Here is a 24,576-nt window from a genome sequence, read left to right as displayed (position 1 = left end):
CGCATTCCCAGTGTAATACTACAGTGAGTCCTAAATAAATAAAAAAGAAATGATGAAATGAAATATTGGTTTATGAAATTTTAGATCATTTAACTTCGATTGTAAAACTTTGCAGCCGTTTATTTATTATCCATTTTCCTTTTTTACAAATATTTTTCATTTTCATCTTAATTCAGTTTAAAATAGAAAAGCAGTATAATATTAAAGTTCAAATTGGCTTTGCGAATTTATAGAAAAGTTTGACTTAAAAAAGTTCACCTGTAGTTACCTTGAACACTTGTGGACTGGCATAAACTTCCGCATTAAATCGACTTTGAACTTGAAAACGTTAGTTACACGGCCACTCGCAAAAGCGCATGCTGGCATTTGAAGGTTATTTTGGTTGGAACTTTCTGAACGCAGCCAGATCGAAAGGCTTCTTCAGTCGAGAAACCCCAGGTTGTTGCGTAATAAGGCCTCTTTACTCGTCTCCTTCTCAAAGGAATTAAAAGCGCTTCCTCTTTGTAGATCTGGCTGTCTTTTTTTGGGAAATTGCACCCACAAGCTGAATTTCAATTGCAGATACGAAATCGTTTACATATGTCAGACAAAAGCTAAGGCAAGTGGCTGGTAATTAAGTCAAATGGAAAAAGTACTTTTAGGTGCAAAGGTGCAATTTCAGAAGGAAAAGTGGTATTCGTAACCAAATCACTCGACTAGCGGAGCTCCTTTGACAGAAATCCTTGCAAACTCAACTCAAGCAGCTTTAATTAGGTTGTGTTGCGGTTGCCTTGCAAGTTAACGGATTCAAAAAGAGAAAAACAGATTGGCCTTAAAGTATAAAAAATCTGTAATTTTTATAGGCCCCGAACTAAAAAAATTCAAACATCCGCTTTTTTGAAAACTGACTCTTTGAGACAAGAAGTTGATAGCCGTAGTTTAATTGCACATTAGCAGTAAACATTTTTTAGTGCTGCAAGTTGAAAGTCAAAATACATATTTCCCGTTCATCTGCAGTTAAAGAGAGAAATAAATAAATAAAATAATTTAAAAGCCCTTTTATCGCCGTTTCATCATTGTAATTCCAGCTTATTGATTTACCTTTAGGCCAGTACAAATTATATCAGAAAGTTGGCAATAACCCTTTGCTAACCAAGAGAGCGATCCTGGTAGTATAAGCTGTGTGGGCTTTAAACATGCAACATTCTCGCTTTGGGTTTTATGGCGCCGCAATGTATACTATGAACTCGCATGCCACCCTCACACAGTTGTGCTAAAAAATATATCAGCAAAATAATAATTTTAAAATGTAGAATTTTAATAAATTTAAAATGTACCAGAAAGTATACAAAATCATTTGTTTAAATTTGTGGCGCTGGGTTTATATTTTTATATAGTCGACCCGAAATTGGTTGCAAGAGTTTTCACCGAAATTAATGTAGTTTACAAGAATTCTGATAAGCCAATTCAACATAATTTTTTGTGTCTATCATATATATTTATATTCAGGATTGATAAGGAGGGTCACAAATGTGGGTCAATGAATTGAATAGGTTAAAAAATTTAAAATCAATAAAAATTATTCTGAAACTATAATCTTTGGTCAACGTTATACCGAGTAGACATTAAGAATGTAAACATTGGAAATTTTATTTGTTTTACGAGTAATTACTACCTAGTTGACCATAGTCGTAGCCGTACACTTGTAACTAAATGCGATGACATTTTACCAGGGCAGCTTCGCTCTTGGGTGTTTTCCCTCTTTGCTCTTATTTTTATGCGTTTTAAATTTATTTTGCTGCCTCTGTCGCAACATTGGGACAATGAGAGGAGAAAAGTGGCGGGGGCGGAAGACGAAAGGAGCCGTTGGCAATGGCGCCTGTCGCACGCACGCAAAACTTCCGCCAGTCACACACAGAACCACACATGAACTTGTGTGCGTGAATGCGTTTGTGTGTGTGCGTATGAGCGTATGTGGCAGGCCTGGGGAAAAAAAGAAAGAAAATAAAGAAAACAACGCCTGGCTTGCCAGTCTTCATATTTATTTATCGTGCCAAGTGATTCCGTGTAATTGCAGAAATTGCGTTAAATTATTTAACAAGCGGGCGCAGCAGCAGCGGCGGCAGTGGCATTTCAAATTCATTTACACTTTACGCACAATACGGAAAGGAAATTGAATACAATAAATTTCGCAGCCAAAAATGCCGCAGACCCACAGGAAATTATTTTCCACCAAACATGAGGGGCAAACGCAAAAAAAAACCGAATCAGTAAAGGGCAGCCGCAGAAATTCAATTTGCTATTTATTAGTTTTAGTTAGCCTGTGTACCGAAATTTATTGTCTAATTGAATTTTCATTGCAGAACGCAGACACCAGAAGGCAATCGGATGCGAAATTTACTTCAAGGATATGAAAATAGCACATCAAATGGGCCATAAACACACGACAGCAAACGGAAGAGCTTAAGTAAACCAAAAAAGAGTACAAAGCAGCAGCAGCAACAAAGCCAAGTCGGCAACAATCAACGGCACAAAAGCAACACTGCCACACAGAGAAATCTAAAAAGAAAAAAAGAGCACAAATAAGAGGAAGTCGGAAAGAAAAGTGAAAGCCAAAAGCCGAAATTGTAAACGCTCCGTGTAAACACTTGAAAGCTCGTTAGGATAATACATCCTGCCCGGCACCAAGCACACGCTGGCACAAAAACACAGAGCACCGGGGAAAGCGGGGAAAGCGGGGAAAGCGGTGAAAGTAGGGAAAGTGTCACCATGCGCCGTCCCGCGTGTCTGAGTGGCCGCCAGCTTAAACAACGGCACCACCCCAAGCACCCAACCACCCACACAGACGCACACATGCGCCAGCAGGCCATTGCCATTGCCATCGCCATCGCCATCGCCGTTGCATAGTCGCGCTTCCGTTTCCGTCTACTCCTCATTTCCGCTGCGGCTGCAATTAAGCGAAGCGAAGCATCCCAAAAACACACCGAATATCCACAAAATGGCGCACGAGACCAGCTTTAATGGTGGGTACCCATGGCCAATGTAGCGTTTACTTAGGTCATTAAATCCATATTTTCCATAACCAAGCGGTTGCCTTATTAAATTTTATTTTGGGATAGGAAACTTAAATGTTTTAAGTACCTATTAAAATAATTTGGGGGGAATATATTCCTAGTGAACTGTGTATTTCTTTATTGTCTTGATTTTTAAATTTAAATAAACCAAAAGGGAAGCTATTTATCTTTTTTTAATGTTAAGGTTTTTAAAGTTTTATAATTATTTTAATAATTATTTTAATTATTATATCGATTGAATTTCCCAACCTATTCTATTTCAATTCCACTCAAATTTAGTTTGTTTTCTTTTTGGAAGTTATAAGCCCCTTGAATCTTTATAATTTATATTACATTTTTTCTAGCCAAAATCGATTGAATTTCCCAATCTATTATATTTCAAATTCAATTCCAATTTAGCTTGTGTTACATTTTCCCCTTGTTTGTAATCAGGAAATCATGCCAATCTTTCTCTTTTACTCCCCAATTTAGATGCGCTCGACTACATTTACATAGCGAATAGCGTAAATGACAGGGCTTTTCTGATAGCCGAACCACATCCCGAACAGCAGAGTACCGATGGTCAGGAGCCGGATGCCGAGGACGCCGAGGAGGAGGAGCTGGAGGACATGGCTCCGGAGGAGGAACAGCTGGAGGACACGAATAACAACAACAACAGCAAGCGCTACTACAGCTCCGCGAAGAGACGAGCGGACTTTGTTGGCTCCCCGGCGCTTAAACCACTGCCCACCGATGCGACCACCACCACCGATGCCGGCTCACCGCTGGCCACCGCCGCTTTGGCCGCCGTAGCAGCCAGTGCCTCGGTGGCAGCAACGGCTGCCAGGATAACGGCCAAAGCGGCTGCCAGGGCCCTGATCTCCAAGCAGGCTGAGGCAGCATCCTCGCCAGCCCTCCAACTGATCGACATGGACAATAATTACACGAATGTAGCCGTCGGCCTGGGCGCCATGCTGCTGAATGACACGCTCCTGTTGGAGTCAAACGACTCGAGTTTGTTCGGGGAGATGATGCTGAACCGGAGTGGCCATCTGGACCTGACCAACGGCAGTGCCGGCCTCAATGTGACCACCAGCAAGGTGGCCGAGGACGATTTCACGCAGCTGCTTCGCATGGCCGTCACATCGGTGCTGCTCGGCCTGATGATACTGGTCACCATAATTGGTAAGTACTCACTGAAAGCCGAAAAACCGGGAGCTACACTGGCAAAAGTGTTGTTTTAAAACTTGTGTTTTTGAATCAACATTTGCATATCTAAAGTGTGGCCATTCATTTCATAATTTTTTAAAGGGCGTACGAAGATAATTAAATGTTTCATCCATTATTTTAAGAAATCGTATTTTATCTGTGTATGTTTGAGTATTTTATTTTTAATCTTTTTGAAATAAAAAAAAATAAAATAAAGCATATACGAAATGTATAAAAATATATTAATTTTCCAATTTAAATATAAACCAAACTTTAAATTCCCTTTAAACATTGTTTTAAGTGTAAGCCGATGCCCAAACATAGACATAATTATTTCAGCCGGTTTCCCAGCCGAAAGAACCACCCGAAATAAATTCCTCGAATGCCAGTCTCAGGCACGCGCCTGCTGCCTGCCTCCAAATCCTTGGGGAATATGGCAAACAATTCAATAAGGAGGACCCAGAGGGACTTGGTGGGGGCCTCGGTGCCTCGGCTTCAGTTGTAGATAATAAAATACGCGTAACTGATATTTATGATACTGGCAGGGCATTTTATATTATTTATTATTGTTGTTATTATGGCTCAGATGCTGAGGCAGCAGCATCGGCTCAGTCTCAGTTATTAATAAGGCAGCTCAATGACGAGGAACGAACTGGAACTGGAAATGGAATGAGAGGGGCCGTTCGCATTGGGAATGGGGCCGCTTTTGTTGTTGGCTACATTCATTACACGCATTTAGCCATAAATCCGATGGCAAACAAACCGGCATCCATCTAGGCAAAGACATGCCGCATTAAAATTGACAGTCAATCAATCAATCACTGTTCCCCTTCCCCGCCCAACTCAATCCAATTCCAGCGAAAAACTTTATGTTCACGTTGTAAAATCCAAAACAAAACGTATAAAAATCAGGCAGTAACAAATGAAAATGAGGCGAGGAAGCAAAATAAGCAGAGCAGCCGGCTGAAAGTGATTTCATTAATTTAAGTAGATTTCATTTCATTTCATTTCATTTAAAACGGGCAGCACAAAAGTCAAGAGGCAAATAAAAATAACGAGCGCTGAAAAGTATGCTACGATTTTAAGCGCCAGTCCCAAAGGATCCGGATTCCGGACTGAATTGGCCCGAAGCCCATTCACATGTCTCACTTCCCCTCCCCTCGCCTCCTCTCATTTTGATTTTCCACTAATTTGTGTTTATTTAGTTTTTCCTCTTCCGCCGGCCTTTCTTTCTTCCCCATCCCACTCTTAGTTTTCTTTTCTTCAAACTCAGCGTCTCGCTTTTGAACTTCTTTAGTTTTTGTCGCCGGCCAAGTGGGACGGCAGCAGCATTTAGCATTTAAAAAGAAAATGCTAATGAGTTTCAATGCTAATTTTAGCTAGATTGCTTCACGCTTTTGGTCACTCAACAGCAGAAAAATAATAAAAAGTACCCGGAACCAAATGTCGAGCGCTGAGAGTGCCCAAAAGTGTACGAATTTAATGGTAGTATTTTTTGACCTACTTATTATTCGTTTTTAAACTGATTTGGTCGAGTCTTTAAGGATAGAATTTATTAAATAGTAAGGTGCTTTAAAATTTTGAAACATGTTTACTGCTAGTCGTTTTAGAAATATATTGCCTCCATGAAAAAATTTGAATAGTAACAATAAATATTTGTATATTTAATTCAAAAATACGTATTACATATTTGAAAAAAACAAAACAAATTAAATAGACATCTGCATGACTGGAATCAAACAGGCTTTGAAATGATTCCATTCGAATAGAATAGAGTTGAGTAAATGCTCAGCACACTATGACTAGAATGGATTGCATCTTGGTCCGTATAGAGTATGACAGAAAAGGCCTAGAGTTAAACGAGTGATAACGAAAAACAGAATGTCATATTTGAATAGGCTGAAATCATTCGAGTTATTCGAATCCATTCGATTTTCTTATATGACGTCATAAGGGCAAAATAGAAAATTAAATTTGTTTTGATATACATATATGTATGTCTATAAATAAGTATTTTTATGATTTCTTATTTTCGAAATTACCAAGCTCCCCTTAGTTTAAACTCAAAACACATGCAAAAATCCACGAGAATTAAAAAAAAATATGGAAAAACAATTAGTTTTATGAACATATCCCAGAACCAAAAAATTTGCCTCTATCGCCACAGATAAAGAAAGGAATGGTCTTCCTTGGACCGCGACTTCTTAGTATTGTCATCCTGGAGTTTGTTAGATAAATTCTTAAGAAGTTGCGGTCCAAGGAAGACCATTCCATTCTGCCTCTTCACTACACTATTTTGTACTTCTCCTCCTTGGTCCGCGAATTCTTAGGATTTGCGGTAGAAGGAAGACCATTCCTTTCTGCCTCTTCACTACACTATTTTATACTTCTCCTCCTTGGTCCGCGAATTCTTAGGATTTGCGGTAGAAGGAAGACCATTCCTTTCTGCCTCTTCACTACACTATTTTATACTTCTCCTCCTTGGTCCGCGAATTCTTAGGATTTAAATATGAAAATGGCATGGTTGGATTCAGTGGCGAGCTAAAACTAAAGGTAGATTTGTAATTTTAAAAAAAGACAAAAAGCCAAATATTTATGTAAGTATTTCAAAACAAATTTAATTTTCCATTTTGCCCTTATGACGTCATGTAAGAACTCGAATGGATTCGAATAAATTCGTCTGAGTTGTTCGTGTACTCATTTACTCGATTCGTTTTCCATCACCATTTCTGGTTCGACTGAGTTTTACGTCAGTACACTTATTTATTCAAGCCAGTTTTCCTACACATTCCAACTCATTCAACTCATTTTGAACATTGTCAATTCGAATATGTATTTTTTGTTATTCATGCAGATGTCTAAAATTAAATTGCATTATTAAATTAAAAATATATTTGAATCAATGTGAAAAATATTGACATTTTAAAATTTAAGTTCAAAATTCGTAAACTAACCGAAACTGTTGGTTTTTTACAATCTTTAATTATTTGAATATCATTTAATAATACCAAAGTATCCTTTTTAATCCTCGTTATTCAACCTTTGTTTTGAGGTTTTCTTTTATACGTATGTAGGGAATTTATAAATTTCAATAAACAAAATCATTTGTTTTAAATAAAGGATTATTTAAACTTATCAATCAGAAATGCTAAAAAAAAGGTAATCGCTAAATTTGGTCTAAATTCCTATACCTTTTTTTCCCATTTGGTACAATAATAAAATTATAACACCATGAATCTTCTTGGGATGCATTTGCTTGAGCGACCCCTGTGGCGAAGAAGACACTGCATGGAACTTAAAAACGCAAAAAACAGCTGGCAGGCATGAGGCTTGTCTACTTGCCTTCACTTTGACACTCAAGTATCTAATTGCATGTGCCTGGTGTGTGTGGGTGTGTGTATATTTTGCGTATCTGTGTGCCTCCAGGCGGGTCCTGTGAGCGTGTGCGAGCCCTCCTGCCCTCGACTGTCGGCATATTCAATGCCACAAATTGCATGTCTCGCACCTGTAGTGGCTGCCTTTCCTTTGCAGCCTCAAGTGCACCACAAGTAGTCGGTGACAGTAGCGGAAAAATGGCGGGTGGGTAGTGGGGAAAAGTCGAAAAAAGTCAAGAAAAAACCAGCAGACATCAAAGGTGGTGTCCTCACCCGAGTCCCTCGAGCATTCCCCCACGTCAATTTCACACCCTTCGTCCTCATCTGGGGCTTTTGGCAAAGTTTACGACAGCGCGATTAGCTCATGTCGTTTATTTTGGCTTTTGTGAACTTTGTCTTTGTCTGCCAGCTCAAGTGCAACTGGAATTGCAACAGTGCAATGCTGAGGGGACGAGCTTAATAAGATTCCCATTTCATTGGTGTCCCGGTTCTCGGTTTTCGTTCCTCGTGCGTCCAAAGAAGTTTGCCAATTCCCAAAAACTTTATCTGTTCTGCTGCGGTTCTCGGTTCGCTTTCAGTCATCAGCTGCAGCTCGAATTGAATCGAAAACTTTTTGTCTCAAGTCAATTTTCGCAATTAGGCTGCTGCTAAAAGCCCTGCACGTATAAAAATCGAAACCAAAAAACCAACCCCCGCATTCTGTGCTATTCATTTGATTGAGTTGAACTTTCATTGATCATTGCAGGCAATGTCTTCGTCATTGCGGCCATTATTCTGGAGCGAAATCTGCAGAACGTGGCCAACTACCTGGTGGCCTCCTTGGCCGTCGCCGATCTCTTCGTGGCCTGCCTAGTAATGCCCCTCGGAGCTGTTTACGAGGTAAGTAAGGGGTGACCGAAAAAAGCACAAGCGGTGCTGTATTTATTTATCATCGATTTTCAAAAAGGCACACATTCACAAGCGATCATTAGTAAGAAATATGTCTATAACATTAATATGGGTTATAATATGGGTTGCTGAGTCGCAAAAATGCTTTAAACATTAGACATTATTATCATAAAAACAAAATTATCAAATTTTGGTTTGTTAATATATCCACATTTTTGTTAATATATTTTAGCTTCTATATCTGTTATAGAGCATTTCAATACCGAATGCCATTGTGCTGATAACCATTCCGCCTATGTATAATTTAATAAAATATGCAAAATATTCGATTGTCAGCGGTCTCCAGTTCACATTAATGTCTGTGGGCAAATTGGTTTGGATCCTAATTTCACGGAACTTTTCAAAACCCATCCGAATCCATTTCTGTTGAAGACCTGACTCGAAAACCATATGGAAATAGTCTTTGAAAAGAAACCGCAACGGCGATCTTGGATTAATGGGGACTCGCATAGGTCGGCTCTTGGAGCAGAGGTCTCCCCCAACAATCCGTAAGATCTCGGTCTTCAGACGCTGCTGATAGAGTCGAAGTGATTGCCAATTGGGCGTTTTCACCACATATGCGTAACTGTCGTTAAGGGTGAGAATGTGGTGAAACATAGTCGGAAAGTCCACAAGAAATACCCGATCCGCCAGTGAGCTTGGCAAAAGATCATCATCAAATGCCAACGGTATTGTTGGATCGTCTGTCATTATCTTTAGACCACTAGCTCGCAACGTTTCGGCGTCTGTAATCGCAGGTTTGAAAATACCCGCTGTAAATGCAGTGGACAGTACCGATACATTCGAACTCACCAGAAGTCCTACGAAAAAAAAAACAAATACCTCTAATATCTTGTCCGCTATGGGCAATCGTTCGAGACGACCATTGGGCAGCGGAATAGCTACGTAAAATCGAATGGTATTGAAGATCGGGTCCAGAAATGATCGTCGGCGTTGGGAGAAGTACTTGACAAGGAATATGCCAATGCTGGCAAGACACGTGAGTCGGTGAACACAGAGGCTTATAACTTCGTCCATGAATCTGCTCGGAGGAATCATCCTTCGATTGGACACCACCACACAGATCTGTGAGTCCGCCACTATGGGGCTGAAATGGAGGTGGTCGCCATACACCATATTGGCCACGACATCTACTCTCCGATCATCTGGCTGTCGAAAGATCTCATACTTAGATGTCTGGTGCCCCGCACTCGGAATAATGTCCATGGTCACATTCAGGTGACGCATAAAATCCACAATCATCACACCGATGGGGCCGGACAAACTTATATTGTCCCCGCCAGTCACATTTGCTTGTTCCGAAGAGTTGTACTGCAAATAAAATAAAATTGAATTAGATAGAAAAAAAAATTATTAAAAAAGCGATATTAGTCTTGTATTAATTCAGTTTGAAAAGAGTTATCACTATGGACGGCAGTCCATGTAGTGACGAAGCGCACCAGGAGAGTGTGCGAAGGCGACTACTATATATACACGAAGAAATGAAAATCTACTGTGATGGTCCGATCATAATGAATGATACACCTATCGAAAGGTATTGCAAAAACTAACAGGATTGCATACCAAGACTCTAAGAAAATCAATTGGCTTGGGAGAGAGAGCGGTGAAAGTGAAAAAGTGAAAATTTCGAAATTTGGAGCTGTTGGGGCCGGTGGGGATAATTGCCCCCTCGCAATATTTTACTTGTATTCCTTTTGAAAATACCCGTCGAATGAGGGGTCGTTTGTCAAAATCCGACGCTCCGTTCAAAAGTTATAGCCAAAATAAGATTTTCTTCGTCTTCCCAAAATGAAAATTTAATTCTGTTTGTCAGTTTGTCAGTTTGTCAGTTTGTCAGTTTGTCAGTTTGTCAGTTTGTCAGTTTGTCCAAAACATGTTTTTTAAGTTTTGAAAATTTTATATGACGTTCATCACATCGATATAAAAAACTTTTGTTCTACCACTTTTGGAAAAACTCGCTAGTTTAGCGGGAAAACAGCTATAAATAGCTAAAAATCGGAAAGCCGTAACTTCTATACTACTAAAGCTACAGACTTGTGCTGCATCTCGTTTGAAAGGTATTTTTAAATGCTATAAACGCCTTCTATATGCAATTTGTGTAAATGTAATAATTAAAAAAATATGAACAAAAGACAATTTTTTAAAACTTTTTTTTAGCTTTTTTTTATTTTTCTCAAAAACGGCTCTAACGATTTTCTTTAAAACCTTAAACTGTATAGCCCTTGAGATTCCTTAAATTTTGGTATATAACACATTACTGTAAAAAGTCACGTTTAAAAGTTATTTTTATACGAAAATAGCCACTTTTGCCAGCTCGAACAATTAACGCTCCCTGAGTATTGAATTTTGTGGGAGGGTATCCGAACTGTATTTTAGGGTCATGGAATCAGTAAATTTGCACTTAAGAGTTCCATATAGGAATCTTTTGTTCTACGACTTTTGGAAAAAGCCGCTACTTTAGCGGGAAAAAGCTAAAAATAGCTAAATTTCGTTAGTTTGTAAGTTCTACACTACTAAAGGTACAGACATGTGCTATACCTCGTTTAAAAGGTATTTTGAAATACTTCAACGCCTTTTTAACTTAATTTGTTAAAATACAATAGTTTAAAAATTATGATTGACCAATTTAAATTTAAATGTATATATTAGCTCCTATGAGAGCAAATGTAAACAAACAAAAACTTCTGATATCAAATAAAAACACCTCTTAACGAGGTAAAAAACTAGTGACGACCGCACCTTCAACATACAAAAGTTCTGATATCAACATTTGTGACGAAAAATTATTACACTCGTCATTAAATAGACTTTCTAATATTTTCTCATTCGGCACGCTGCAATAGAAAATGCCTGTGAAGGGAAAAATGCTGGAATAGTTTGCTAGGGCGGGCCGAATGAGAAAATATTAGAAAGTCTATTTAAAGACGAGTGTAATAATTTTTCGTCACAAATGTTGATATCAGAACTTTTGTATGTTGAAGGTGCGGTCGTCACTAGTTTTTTACCTCGTTAAGAGGTGTTTTTATTTGATATAGTGTAGCAGGATGGCTACGTAGTAGTATGTATGTATATATAAGTTATTGTATTCCTTCTAGAACATTCCTGAATATTCTTAGAGTACGTTGTTGTTGTTGTAGAGCTTACTCTCTCTCTTGCGATCTCACCACACTCACTCTCTCAGAGAGTCGGGGGTTGGTTAGAGTCGTGAACTGAGAGCGAAGTTAGTTGAATGCCAGCAGTGATCCTGACCAGATAAAATTTGTGAAATAAAATAAAACTATAAACTATTTTGTGTAAACATATATTCTACTGTGTGGTATTTCATTAATAGGGACATACATCATACCCCTACAAAATCAGAAGTGGGCCGATCACGTGCCAAACAAATTAAAAACTACAAGTTTAAAAACTAAGAAAGTGAAACAATTTAATAAAACAAAATGGATTTGAACAAAGTATCGATAAAACAATTAAAAATATGGTTAAGTGTATTAAAATGTTCAACGACTGGTTCAAAACAGGAGTTGATTTTACGTTTAAACAAATTACCGAGCGAAAAACGCAATAAGTTTAACGAAATGAAGGAGAACCGAGACGGCGAAAGAAGTAAAGGAGAAGACGGAGGCAAAGAGAAATTCCAAGAACGAGACGGCGATAGAAGTAACTGCAAAGACGGCGGCATCGAGAATTTCGAGGAAGAAGACGGCGGCAAAAGTAACAACGAAGACGACGGTAAAGAGGATTACGAAGTAGAAGAAGGCGACGAAATTAATAGCGAAGATGGAGAAGGCAAGAACAAAGTTGGCGAAAAGAACGACAAAGGCGAAGACGGTGAAAAAGTTCGGGAATATATACGCGAAGATGGAGAAAACGAAAGCGAAGCTGGCGAGGAAACAAGAGGTGAAAGAAGCTACGAAAGAGACGGCAAACAGAACAAAGGTGGAGGCAGAAATCGAAACTGTGCAGAAGTGAACATGCAGAACCAAGCTGGAGAGAAAGAAAAGATGGAGAACAATTTTAATCAAAGTATAGACATTTCTTTGAGAATGGCTACGCAAGTGTTGTGTGAGTTTGCGGGCGAATCATGTGCGCGCAAATGGATCACTCGGATATATAATATCGCAAGCATCTACGGTATAACCGGAAATTATATAAAAATGTTGATGATTAGCAAAATTAAAGGCTAATGTTTGGTTGCACGCAAATGCTGGGCGTGTTTTGTTACCATTGGAGGAATTAACGGCTGAGCTGATCGCAATGTTTGGCGAAAAATCATCAAAGCTGGGGATAAGGCGCAAATTTGAGCATCGCAAATGGAGTGCAGGCGAGACGTTCGGGAGTTATGTTGACGACAAGATAATGCTTGCTCAGGGCATTAATATTGATGGAGATGAAATGTTGAGCTGCATCATCGAAGGTATTACAAATCAAGGGCTGCGCAATCTGGCGCACATTCAAAGCTTTGTGGATGTTGGGCACATAAAGCGAGCATTTGCCGATGTTAGATTGCCGAAATCTGTTGGAAAACCGATGACATCATTGGACTTCAAGGACAAGAAGGAGACACGATGTTTCAATTGCAATGCCAAAGGGCATTGGGCGAACGAGTGCAGAAAGTCAAAACGGGAGAAAGGATCGTGCTATGCGTGCGGCGAGATGGGACATTTTGTGGCGACGTGTTTGAAGAGCAAAAATAAGAACACAGGCAATAATAATTATGTAAGATACGTTGAAATCAATTTTATGAATGATATTAATACCAAGTTAACTACAGAATGTCTCATAGATACAGGGAGCCCGATTTCATTTATTAAAATATCAAAAGTACCAGAAAATGTTTGCAAATTACCAGTTTTAAATTTATATCATGGATTAAATAAGAGTTACTTAGAAACCTATGGCAAAATATTGTGTTATGTTATGAAGAATTTAAATAAAATTCATTTTCATTTAGTTATTGTGGCAAACAAATCTATGAGTCATGATGTAGTCCTTGGAAGAGATTTTATGGAAGCATGTAATATTAATTTAAACCTCGACACTTTGAAAATGGTTACGGTTGAGAACATTGAAAATCCTCCAAATGTTAGTGATATTGTTAGAAATGTTAGAGAAGAAAATCAGATTGTTAGTGATATTGTTAGTCATGAAAACCAGATAGTTAGCAATGTTAGTGATAAAATTAGCGACAATAGGCAGATGATTAGAAATGTTAGTAAAGTTACAGATAAAGAAATAGTTAGGAATAGCAATGAAATAGATCTAGTGGCAAGGGAATTGTTTGATATTAATATTACAGATGAAAGTCCAGATTACAAAATTGGCAATGAAGTGAATTATAATGTTAGGCGTCATTTTATTAAAATGGTAGAAAGCTGTTATGTAAATAAACAAAGACCAAAGGAACCCGAAGTTAGATGTGAAATAAAATTAAGATTAGAGGATTCTAAACCTTTTAGTTGTTCGCCCAGACGTTTAGCTTATACAGAAAAAGAAAAGTTACAGGTTATATTAGATCAATACTTAAACGAGGGAATTATAAGACCAAGTCAATCGGAGTACGCATCTCCAATAGTGTTAGTAAAAAAGAAAACAGGCGACTTACGACTATGTGTGGATTATCGAAAACTTAATAAGACAATGGTTAAAGATAACTATCCTTTACCTTTAATTGACGATTTGTTAGACACTTTAGTAAATAAAACAATATTTTCGAAATTAGATTTAAAACATGGCTACTTTCATGTATTTGTGGATAAGGACTCAATAAAATATACTTCATTTATGACGCCATTAGGACAATTTGAATTTATGCGGATGCCAATGGGGCTTAAAAACGCTCCTGCGGTGTTTCAGAGATTTATTAATACAATTTTTGCGGACATGATTAGGGATGGTAAGGTAGTAATATATATGGACGACATTATGATCGCCAGTAAAGAGATACAGGAACATTTAAATGTTCTTAGGGAAGTTTTTGATCGTTTAGCAAGAAACAAACTAGAATTGAGAATGGACAAATGTGAGTTTTTACAAGCAAGTGTACAATATTTAGGTTTTTTAGTAACCAGCAAGGGAATACAAGCTAATGATAAAGGAATAGAAGCTGTTAGAGATTTCCCTGTTCCAGATAAAGTACATGGTGTTAGAAGCTTTTTAGGTTTATGTTCGTATTTTAGGAGATTCATTAAGAATTTTTCGATGATCGCAAAACCATTATATGACCTGTTAAAGAAAGATAAAGAGTTTGCATTTGAAGAAAGGGAACTACAATGTTTTGAGATGCTTAAGAAAATGTTAGTTGAAGCGCCAGTGTTAGGATTATATTATTATAAAGACGAGATAGAATTGCATACAGATGCAAGCGCACAAGGTTTTGGAGCGGTCTTACTACAAAGGAAAGAGGATAAAAAGTTGCACCCTATTTTTTATTTTTCAAAGGCCACAACAAAAGACGAGGCAAAATATCACAGTTTTGAACTTGAAACGTTAGCAATAATTTATGCTCTACGAAGATTTAGAATTTATGTGCAGGGTAGACGATTTAGAATAGTTACTGATTGTAACTCACTGACGTTAACATTAAATAGGATTGAGTTAAACCCTCGAATTGCACGATGGGCATTAGAATTGCTTGAGTATGACTTTGAGTTAGTTCATAAATCGGGAAAACTTATGCAACACGTAGACGCGTTAAGTAGGAATACGAATATACTGGTAGTAGAAACGAATAGTTTTGAAGACAATTTAATTATTTGTCAAGCGAAAGATGAAAAGTTGAAAGATGTTAGGAAAAAGTTAGAAAAAGAGGAAGATAAAATGTTTGAGATGAGAAATGGAGTTATTTATAGAAAATCAAATGATGGGAAATTGTTATTCTGTGTGCCAGGAGAAATGGAGGACAAGATATTATACAAATATCACAATGAATTAGGTCATTTAGGACGAGACAAGGTTATGGATGCTATTGTTAGGACGTATTGGTTTCCGAATATGAAAGAAAAAGTTGTTAGACATATTGATAATTGTTTGAGATGTGTGGCATATTCGCCAAAGTCAGGAAAAGGGGAAGGAATGTTGCACAGCATACCAAAAGGAAATGTGCCATTCGAAATTATAAATATCGATCATTACGGACCGGTTGATAATGGAAGATCAAAGAAACATTTGTTTGTGGTGATAGACGGTTTTACTAAATACGTTAGGCTGTATGCAACAAAGACGACGAACACAAAAGAAGTTATTATAGCAATGAAAGATTATTTTAGGTCGTACAGCAGGCCAACATGTATCGTTTCGGACAGAGGAAGCTGTTTTACATCGGAAGAGTTTGGAAGATTTGTCGAAGAATATAATATTAAGCACGTAAAAATTGCGACTGAGTCACCTCAGGCCAATGGGCAGGTGGAAAGAATTAATAGAATAATTGGGCCAATGATAGCTAAATTAGCAGATCCGGAAAAAGGACTGCATTGGGATACAGTTGTTGAGGACGTTGAATTTTCATTGAACAATACAAAGCAAAGAAGCATTGCACAAATGCCGAGTAAAATGTTGTTTGGAATCGAACAGAAAGGAAAAGTTATTGATGAATTGAGGCAAAAGTTAGAAGAATTAGATAATGTTAGTGATGTTAGAGATTTAGACAAAATTAGGAAAAATGGAGTGGAATCGCAAATCAAATTACAAAATGACAACGAAAGAAGATACAATGAAAAAAGGAAGGATAGTTTAGAGTACAAAGTTGGAGATTATATTATGGTGAAAAATTTCGATAATGCAGTAGGAGTCGCAAGGAAGCTAATACCCAAACACAAGGGTCCTTATGTTATAGATAAAGTTTTGAGAAATGATAGGTATGTAATAAAAGATGTGGAAGGTTTTCAATTGTCGCGTTGCCCTTATCAAGGAGTCTGGAGTAGTCAAAATATTAAGCATTGGATTGGTAAACGAAAATAGCTGTAAATATATCCAAAGAATTGTAAATCTAAAGATTGATAGTATGTAAGATAATTTTAGATGAAATCAATTGTAAATTAAACCAAGATCAGGGGATCTTGAAATGTCAGGACGGCCGAATTGTAGCAGGATGGCTACGTAGTAGTATGTATGTATATATAAGTTATTGTATTCCTTCTAGAACATTCCTGAATATTCTTAGAGTACGTTGTTGTTGTTGTAGAGCTTACTCTCTCTCTTGCGATCTCACCACACTCACTCTCTCAGAGAGTCGGGGGTTGGTTAGAGTCGTGAACTGAGAGCGAAGTTAGTTGAATGCCAGCAGTGATCCTGACCAGATAAAATTTGTGAAATAAAATAAAACTATAAACTATTTTGTGTAAACATATATTCTACTGTGTGGTATTTCATTAATAGGGACATACATCATACCCCTACAATAGTTCATATTTTATAATATTTATTTCTCTATAAAATCTGCGATCCACAGATTATGGAGCAGACACTCTATAAACTCTAAATCCAGTTGATCTACAGCTTAGAATGTATTTTTGAAACTACAAAATACAGGAAGAAACAGTTGTAATTTTAATTGTAGAGTTATTATTCAATTATTAGGTAAAAAGTTTTTAAAATTAAGAAAAAAATGTTAAATATGGGCACAGTGATGACTATATTTTTTGGGTGTAGAAACTATAAACTATATGTTAAGCGTTTTATCATAAGGTGGTTTTATCATATATAAAACAGATAACACTATGATAAATTTAATTCTGTTCGAATCCGAAATTTGAGCTGCGTTCACCGAAAACTTCCCCGAGTTAAGGATTTTGAGAAAAAGACCTAAAAGTTCGAAAAATTACGAAATTGGCCAACTTTCAGGCAAACGAATTTATAATATTTTTAAAATTTGTGTTCAAATTATAAGGGAAAGAAGTCATATATCTTTTTTATGCCATTTTTAAAATAATTTATAGGTAAAAAAACGGATATGTCTTTTTTCGGATTCAATTCCTTAAAAAAATCATAAAATTATTTTGTATAAATATTTTGCACTATTAAAATGTTTAGACTGCATAAGAAAACAAGAATCCGTCGGCTGTAAAATAGGTTAAAAAGTAGAATTTTTCAATTTTTGAGATCCTTCTTCTCAGAATCCTTGCGTGGGCGAATTTTTTGGCGAGGACAGTTTAAATTTGGAATTCGATAAGAACACGATTTTGATGCATCCACCGAGGTAAATAAATAAAGCATTAGTTTTGTAACACAGTGTAATTGAGCTCACCCAAAAAACAGCTGGAGGATCATTGACAACTTGAACGACAAATCTGTAGTTATGCCTTCGAATATTTTCCAAAAACGGTTTAGAACTTTCGATTTGAAATATGATCATTTCATCTAAATGATAAAAAGACCATAATTCGATCTTTTTCTCGCCTCGAATAATAAGCATTATGCGATCTATGGAGTGATCCCAGCACCAGTTGAATAATTCCCGAATAGAATCCGCTGTGAAGAGCTCCTTAGTATTTGGCGGCAAAACGTGAAGAAGGATTAAAAACACTCTGTCATGGCCAAGCTCCTTGTCGTTAAGAGCGGCCAGAGTTGGATCGTTCAGGCCAGTAAAAAAAGCAATCACCAAATTTTCAGCCTTCAGATAATGGTGATTAACCGGTCCGAGATCGGAACCAACGTTAAAAATCGGTAATGACAAGTTATCCATAATCATCTGCTGGAGCGAAGGCCTCAGATCGATGTGACCTGTATATGTGATTACACAGTAAACTCCGAAGAAACTTCTCATTGAGTCGATCAGTTGGAGTAAGTAACGAATTTCGTTGTCCAAGTGGATCTCTACCTCGCCGACTGGAATCCGCAGTTGGCAGCTGGCTATGAGGCCACAAAGGATAAAGTTCCGTATGAAGAAGCGACTCACCATGGCTGCTTTTCGAATTTGACCCCATCGTTCGAGGACTGACCCTTTATAAAGCCCTGCCAACCCTTGTTTGCTTTGTTATTAGAAGCCATTACATTTTACACTCCATACTTGGGGTAGCATCAAATTTAATAAGCCATCAACTTTTACTGTCTATTTGACTAACCAGCTTTATGACCACCTCTTTCCCTTTCACTCTCCCTTTCCTTTCATGCTCACAGATTAGCCAGGGTTGGATACTTGGCCCCGAATTGTGCGATATCTGGACCTCGTGCGATGTCCTCTGCTGCACAGCCTCGATTTTGCATCTGGTGGCCATTGCCGTGGATCGGTAAGTAATTACTTCGCTTTCCCCTTGATAAATTGGCCCACATGTCAGCTTGTAAGTGGCGTGTAAGACAGGCCGTAAGCCCCCCTAAATATAGACACATCCGTACTTGTGTGTGAGAAAATGTAGCAGCGTGTATTTGAGCTAAGCGAATCAATCAATCAAGTTTTTAACATGTCAAATCTCTTTACAAATCCAGTAATGCCTGAAAAAGTAAACCCAGAACATATAAGCATTTTTTAGACGCATGCCGACTGACGAATGCCCTGCAATCACGGAGTTATTATTTATAGATACTCGTACAATGAGTTTTAAAGACACTTGAGGTTGCTCTGCAGTTTATTTTTCATATTTCCTTGGACCCATCCCCACCCCCACCGCACTCAACTGCCATCTGATGGCTATATCAATTTAAAATATACATATTCCCCGCCTTGGCATATGGCCACCATACACACATACATACATCCATGGGAACATGGATGGCTGCATGCCATCAATCAATTTGCAGCAAACATTTGAATCAATCGATTAAAAAACAGAACGCAAAACGGCAAACAACAAAGGGCGAACGAGGGGGCGGTAATGGCGAAAAACGAATTGCATTATTCACTCGGAAAAAGCAGAGGAGAAGGGGTGGCATTCTCAACTCGTTGTCGAACCGAATGTCAATTTTATTGTCAAGCATCCAATACCAGCTAATTTTCGTGCACTTGCCGCCGATGACAATGGCAGTGGCAGTGGGGAAATGGAAAATGGAAAATGGGGGAAAAAGCTGGTGTGGAAATATAGTTGTCCTGGCTGGCAGTTTTATGGCCACTTAGCAGCAAGATTGGCGCAATTTTCCAATCGGCCCGCACGGCGTATACGTAATGCAGTCTGAATGGCTCCGACCCGTGACACTTTTGCCCGTTGTTGTGTGTTTAATGAACACTCAAATGCAAAGGCCACGCCCCCGTTCCCCCTGGACATTGTAATTTCCAAAATGTTCGCTGCACTTGACCGGGTAATTTGATTTTATTAGAACTGGGCTCCGACCTGCGAGCTTCCAGCTGCCGTTGGCCAATTCCCGCATGAGCTGAAATTATATGGTCGCCATTAATTGGCTTAGCTGCAGGTCGATGCGGGCCAATTATTTGGCGGTTTCAATTAGAGCCACTGACCGACCAGTCGAGCCATAAATAATGCAAATCGCTTTCTTTCCCGCTGCAACGTGGCGTATACGCAATATGCCGGGGTCGACTCATTAAAATTGAACCACCTGCAGGCAAACAAAATATTGTCCTTAAAACTTGTATAATTATATTTAATTTTGTAAATTATACTTTTGATAATTTTTTTATAGCCTTTATGCTTTTTGTATATGCCTATAAATACAATTAATATAATAAGCGTTTTAGAATGTTTTTAAATAATAATTTTAACTTCATAATTTTTTAAATAAAATTAATATATGGCATAAAATAAGTGGATATCAAATTGTATAATATTTATTTTGTCCTATTAATTTTTTTCTGTGGACGAATGCAAAGAGAGAAATCGGTATTTGTTGTTGTGACTAATTAATGCATTCAAATGCTTCAAAATGGCGCACCGCATTTGGGAAATTTATTTTCAACCTCTAATTGGCTTTTAAATTTAATTGAACTTTGAAAACAATTCTTTTGAGCACTGCTTGGTCGCGCGGTGGTCAGGTATGAAAGAAATATCCCCGAAAAAGCCCGCTGATGCCCTGTGATGTGGCTGTCAATTGGCAAATTGAAGCGCTGGCTCCGCAAATTGCCTGTCAATAAACAAAGCCAAGTGATGCTTAGATTTCGCATGCATATCAATCAGCCGAAGCGGGGGCTTTAACATTCCGACATAAGAGACTTGCCCTATCTTTGGCACCTCGCAAACACCACTCGCCTGTCAGCTGGACACCAAAACGAAAGAAAGCCCAAGTCCCACTTCACATTATGATTGGGTATTCTGATTCCGTGGAGCGGGGGACCACTTCCATTTCTGCTGGCAAGTATGCAAATGACGAGGCATGACAGCAGCGATGATGATTTGCCCGAGTGCCACATCATCGTCAAGATAAAAGGCCCCCGGCTCAGGCTCAGGTCCAGACTTTTGGGGCCATCCGGAGGAGTTGGGGAAACAATTACCCGGAGAGGACTTAGGGGCACATTTTATTTGTTAGTTGTCACTAGATATTTAAAATGGAAAGTCTTTGTTTTATCACCCAACGAAATGAAAATTAATGTGCTTTTAAGCAGGCAGCAGGCATTTACAGCAGGGCCAAACGAGATGGGAGCAGTGCATTAATAAATTAAGTTTGTCAAATGGTCCCCGCCGACTCAGGGCGAGCAAACTGGATGATAAATAGTTGCCGACATTCGGCTACAATAATATTTGCAAGTATTTGCCGTTAGGGCAGCCAAATCGTTGACAATGCGATGATGCTGGGACAGTGGGGGGAATGGTTAACATTTTCCGAGTTCATTTTCCATGTCAGTAATTTTTAAGCAATTAAGACAAAGTGCCAACAGTATTTGCAGAAGCTGGAAATAGGATCGGGGGTTGGGGTTCCCAGAGGGAAAGCGGCAAATAAAACAAAGAACACGAAAACGAAGGGCGAGTAAACTGAGCAGCAATGCCAGTAAATTCTGCCTTTACTATTTTCCAGCACAATAAAGCCTTTACATAGAAAAAAAATTCGACCGAAACTTAATTTCATTAATTTAAAAAAGAACCAAATATGTACGTTCAAAGAAATGAATGCAGGATATTTGAAAATAAGTAAATTGAAAAAAATGTGCCCATTCTGGGTTACAAATGGAGCAGTGTGACCATGGCGCATAAAGAGATGTATAAAATAAAATATTTCGCAAACATTTCAAAATCCATTTTTTTGTTCTGTGTAATAAAAGGAACCGAAAACTGGGAATCCGCACAAATGGCGCCCGGACATTAATCTTCATGGCACTGACCCAACGTTTCGGCCGATTCTGTCGAATTCTGTTCGCCGTCGCAATATAGGCACATACAGAATAGGCTCTCCTGCACATACACACATACACTCGAGCTCGATGTGCATAAATTTCATGGTCTGCATGCTGCTGACGTCATTATTAGTGGCAGCACACGAAACCAACAACAAAAGCAAAGGCCGCCCCGAATGATAAATGCCTCGCGGCTTTGCGTTCCACGCTGGTCGAAAGCATTTAAATGCCAAGTTTTCGCCGAAGCCCGACCACACCCCCTCCATCTTTTCCCCAACCCCAAATGCCAGATCATGGGGCTATCCTGATTGCTGACTGCTAACCGCATTGACCAACAGTTTGTCGGCCATGTTGCTGCCGTGCTCATGCTGCTCATGTTGCTCGTGCTGTTGTTCACACATTTATGACACATTCAATTAAATTTCAATTAAGTTAACATAGTTTTTACGTAAATATTTTACAATTTAGCACTTAAAACGTAATTACATGTTCATATTCGTTGGCATCGTCGATGCTGTGGACCCCAAGTTGCCCTTCTCGTAGTTATTTTGGAATATGCTGCATGCTGCTGTTGCAGCAACTCTAACCACAACTACAGAACAACAATAAGGATAACAACTACAACTGCAACCACTAGGTCCCATGTGCTGTGTGCCATGTGTAATTGTAATTGCTGTTGTCACACGATTATTTTTTTGTTCGGCTTGGTCGAAAGCCAAATTCTCAATGCAAAAACACAACAATGGGAGCCAGTTTAAATTTGCATGCCAGCGAGTTTCCTGCATAAGTTCAAGGGTTGAATAACTTTTGCCAAAAATGTAATATACAACTATTAAATGTGACTAAAGTACTTATATAATGATTTTACCTGATTTTTCTGAAATATTTATACTAACTTATTAAAAGGTTAATAACTATGGTATTACTTTCAGTTCTCAGAACAAGCTGAAAACAATTTTGAAAAGGCACTTATATTTTCAATATAATTTATGGTTCACTTCTTAATTCGATCATAGTAATTTACTTGCACTCTATTTCATAATCGGCTTTTAACATTTTAGTTAATGTCATATAATTTGCCCGTACGTACTCATGTGGAATTTTTCGAGCTAATATTCTGATTCACTTTGCGCAAATGAGAAAACTTTTCGCTGCCACTGTGCACGCTCGGCTAAGTGCAAATGCACATTGTACTTATTTTACATAATTTTCATGCTGTCGCGTTGCGTTTTAGGCAATGGCTGCTGCCCACAGCTGACCTCTTAACCCCCTAAGCCCCAGACCTTAACCCTTGCAACCGCGTTGCAGCCGCAACTTTCATGTGCGGTGTGAAGAGACGAGGGCAGGGGCGGGGCAACTTTTGTAATTGCATAAATGTTGGAACAATTTTTGGGAAAACGGTAGCGGTCGGTCGTCGGACAAGCTCAGCTGGCAGATTAGGGATTGGGCAGAACAAACGCATAACCTTAATTAAATTGGCCGTTAAACAAACGCATTTAACAGTATAATTAGTTTTCCTTGCTGAAAGAGGTTGGTAACTCACATATACTGACTACGCTTCATTTGCTTTACACATTTGATACTGTGATGTGTGTAATGTGTACTATGTGTCGCTTTTGAAATGTTTAATGAGACAAAGTAGCAAACAGACGACGCAAGTCAGGGGCAATACCAACACAAACAGCAAAGCAAACGAGCAATAAAACCGGATATGTTACTAAGACATTTACGTTATCTTCTAATGCCTTTCACACTAAGATAAATCTACAGATTCAGGAAAAAATGGTTTATTTTTTAATATTTATAAGAATGACATAAATAAGGAAATGTTTATTATTATAAGTTAAGTATTCCTTTTGGTTGGTGTTTAAATATATTCGTATTTGAAATAAATATATTATTTTTTTAAAAAACATTTAAATTTGGTTTTTAAATTTTACTATTATCAAAGAATATTTTTATAGTAAAGGACTATAATTAAAATTATTTTATGAGTACTCCTCTTATTTTAAATAAACGAATTATTTTCATCGGAAATATTTTAAATTGGCCAAACTAAAATGATTATATTTTTTAAAAACTTTATAGAATATTTTTACGGTAACGGACTATTTCAAATTATTTTTGCCTGTGTAGTCATGTGTATATGTGTATCAGGAAAGTAATAGTTACAACGACATTCGCAATGAGGTGTTTGTGACATTTAAAGCTGGGATTTCCCCCTCTCTTTCTCCCTCTATGCTCTCTCTCTTTCTTTCTCTTCGTTCTTTGTTTCTGATGAACTTACAAACAGAGTCAAGTTCATAAAACAAACAAACTGAAATGGCTTTAAGTGCTGTTTTACGTGTGTGCGTGACTGCATGTGTATGCGGCGGCAGTCTGTCTGTGTGTGAATTAGGGGCTTATTCAATCTCGATTAGAAGGGCTTGACATAATTCTAATGATTTATGCATTTGAGTGGCAACATCACAAAATGCCTAAATCAATATTTTCCAGCAAACACAGAGCAGTGTGTGTGTGCGTTGGAAAAAGCCTTAATTACGGCTACAGTTTAGCTGGAGAAGCCGATTGCTTTCATTTGATTTCATGCTTTTCGGGTCTGCCCTAATATCAACAGTTTATTTGCCAATAAAGGACGAATAGAATTCGAAACTGATAGTAACGATTTCCTCAATTTAATTGATTCTGCATCCGTTCTAGACAACTTTTCAAATGAAATGTCAAAGCAATTAGAAAACAAACTGCAAAAGACCGCAGAGTGTGTGCTCGACAATTTTATGAATATTTCCATTTAAACTGGCAA

General features: G+C 38.1%; 2 protein-coding genes across 3 annotated transcripts in view; one reads left to right on the top strand and one right to left on the bottom strand.

Annotated features, from left to right (window-relative positions):
* Positions 1-24,576, top strand: part of 5-HT1A (5-hydroxytryptamine (serotonin) receptor 1A) — a 74,093-nt gene that overhangs the window by 24,633 nt on the left and 24,884 nt on the right. For both annotated transcript variants that reach the window (XM_070213095.1, XM_017158955.3), the window contains exons 2-5: positions 2,343-3,002; positions 3,525-4,217; positions 8,361-8,494; positions 18,680-18,789. In XM_070213095.1, coding sequence (XP_070069196.1) covers positions 2,978-3,002; positions 3,525-4,217; positions 8,361-8,494; positions 18,680-18,789 — 962 coding nt within the window. In that variant the 5' untranslated portion in view covers positions 2,343-2,977. The remainder of the gene's footprint in view (positions 1-2,342; positions 3,003-3,524; positions 4,218-8,360; positions 8,495-18,679; positions 18,790-24,576) is intronic.
* On the bottom strand, positions 8,488-18,461 carry Ir56a (Ionotropic receptor 56a). Its single transcript, XM_017158902.3, has 2 exons — positions 17,808-18,461; positions 8,488-9,874 (listed from the first exon to the last, which is right to left on the bottom strand). The coding sequence occupies exons 1-2, from the start codon at positions 18,459-18,461 to the stop codon at positions 8,732-8,734; spliced, it is 1,797 nt and encodes a 598-aa protein (XP_017014391.3). The 3' UTR covers positions 8,488-8,731.

This window comes from Drosophila takahashii, chromosome 2R (genome assembly GCF_030179915.1).
Source record: "Drosophila takahashii strain IR98-3 E-12201 chromosome 2R, DtakHiC1v2, whole genome shotgun sequence".
NCBI lineage: Eukaryota > Metazoa > Arthropoda > Insecta > Diptera > Drosophilidae > Drosophila > Drosophila takahashii.
This window is presented reverse-complemented; position numbering and strand designations above follow the sequence as displayed.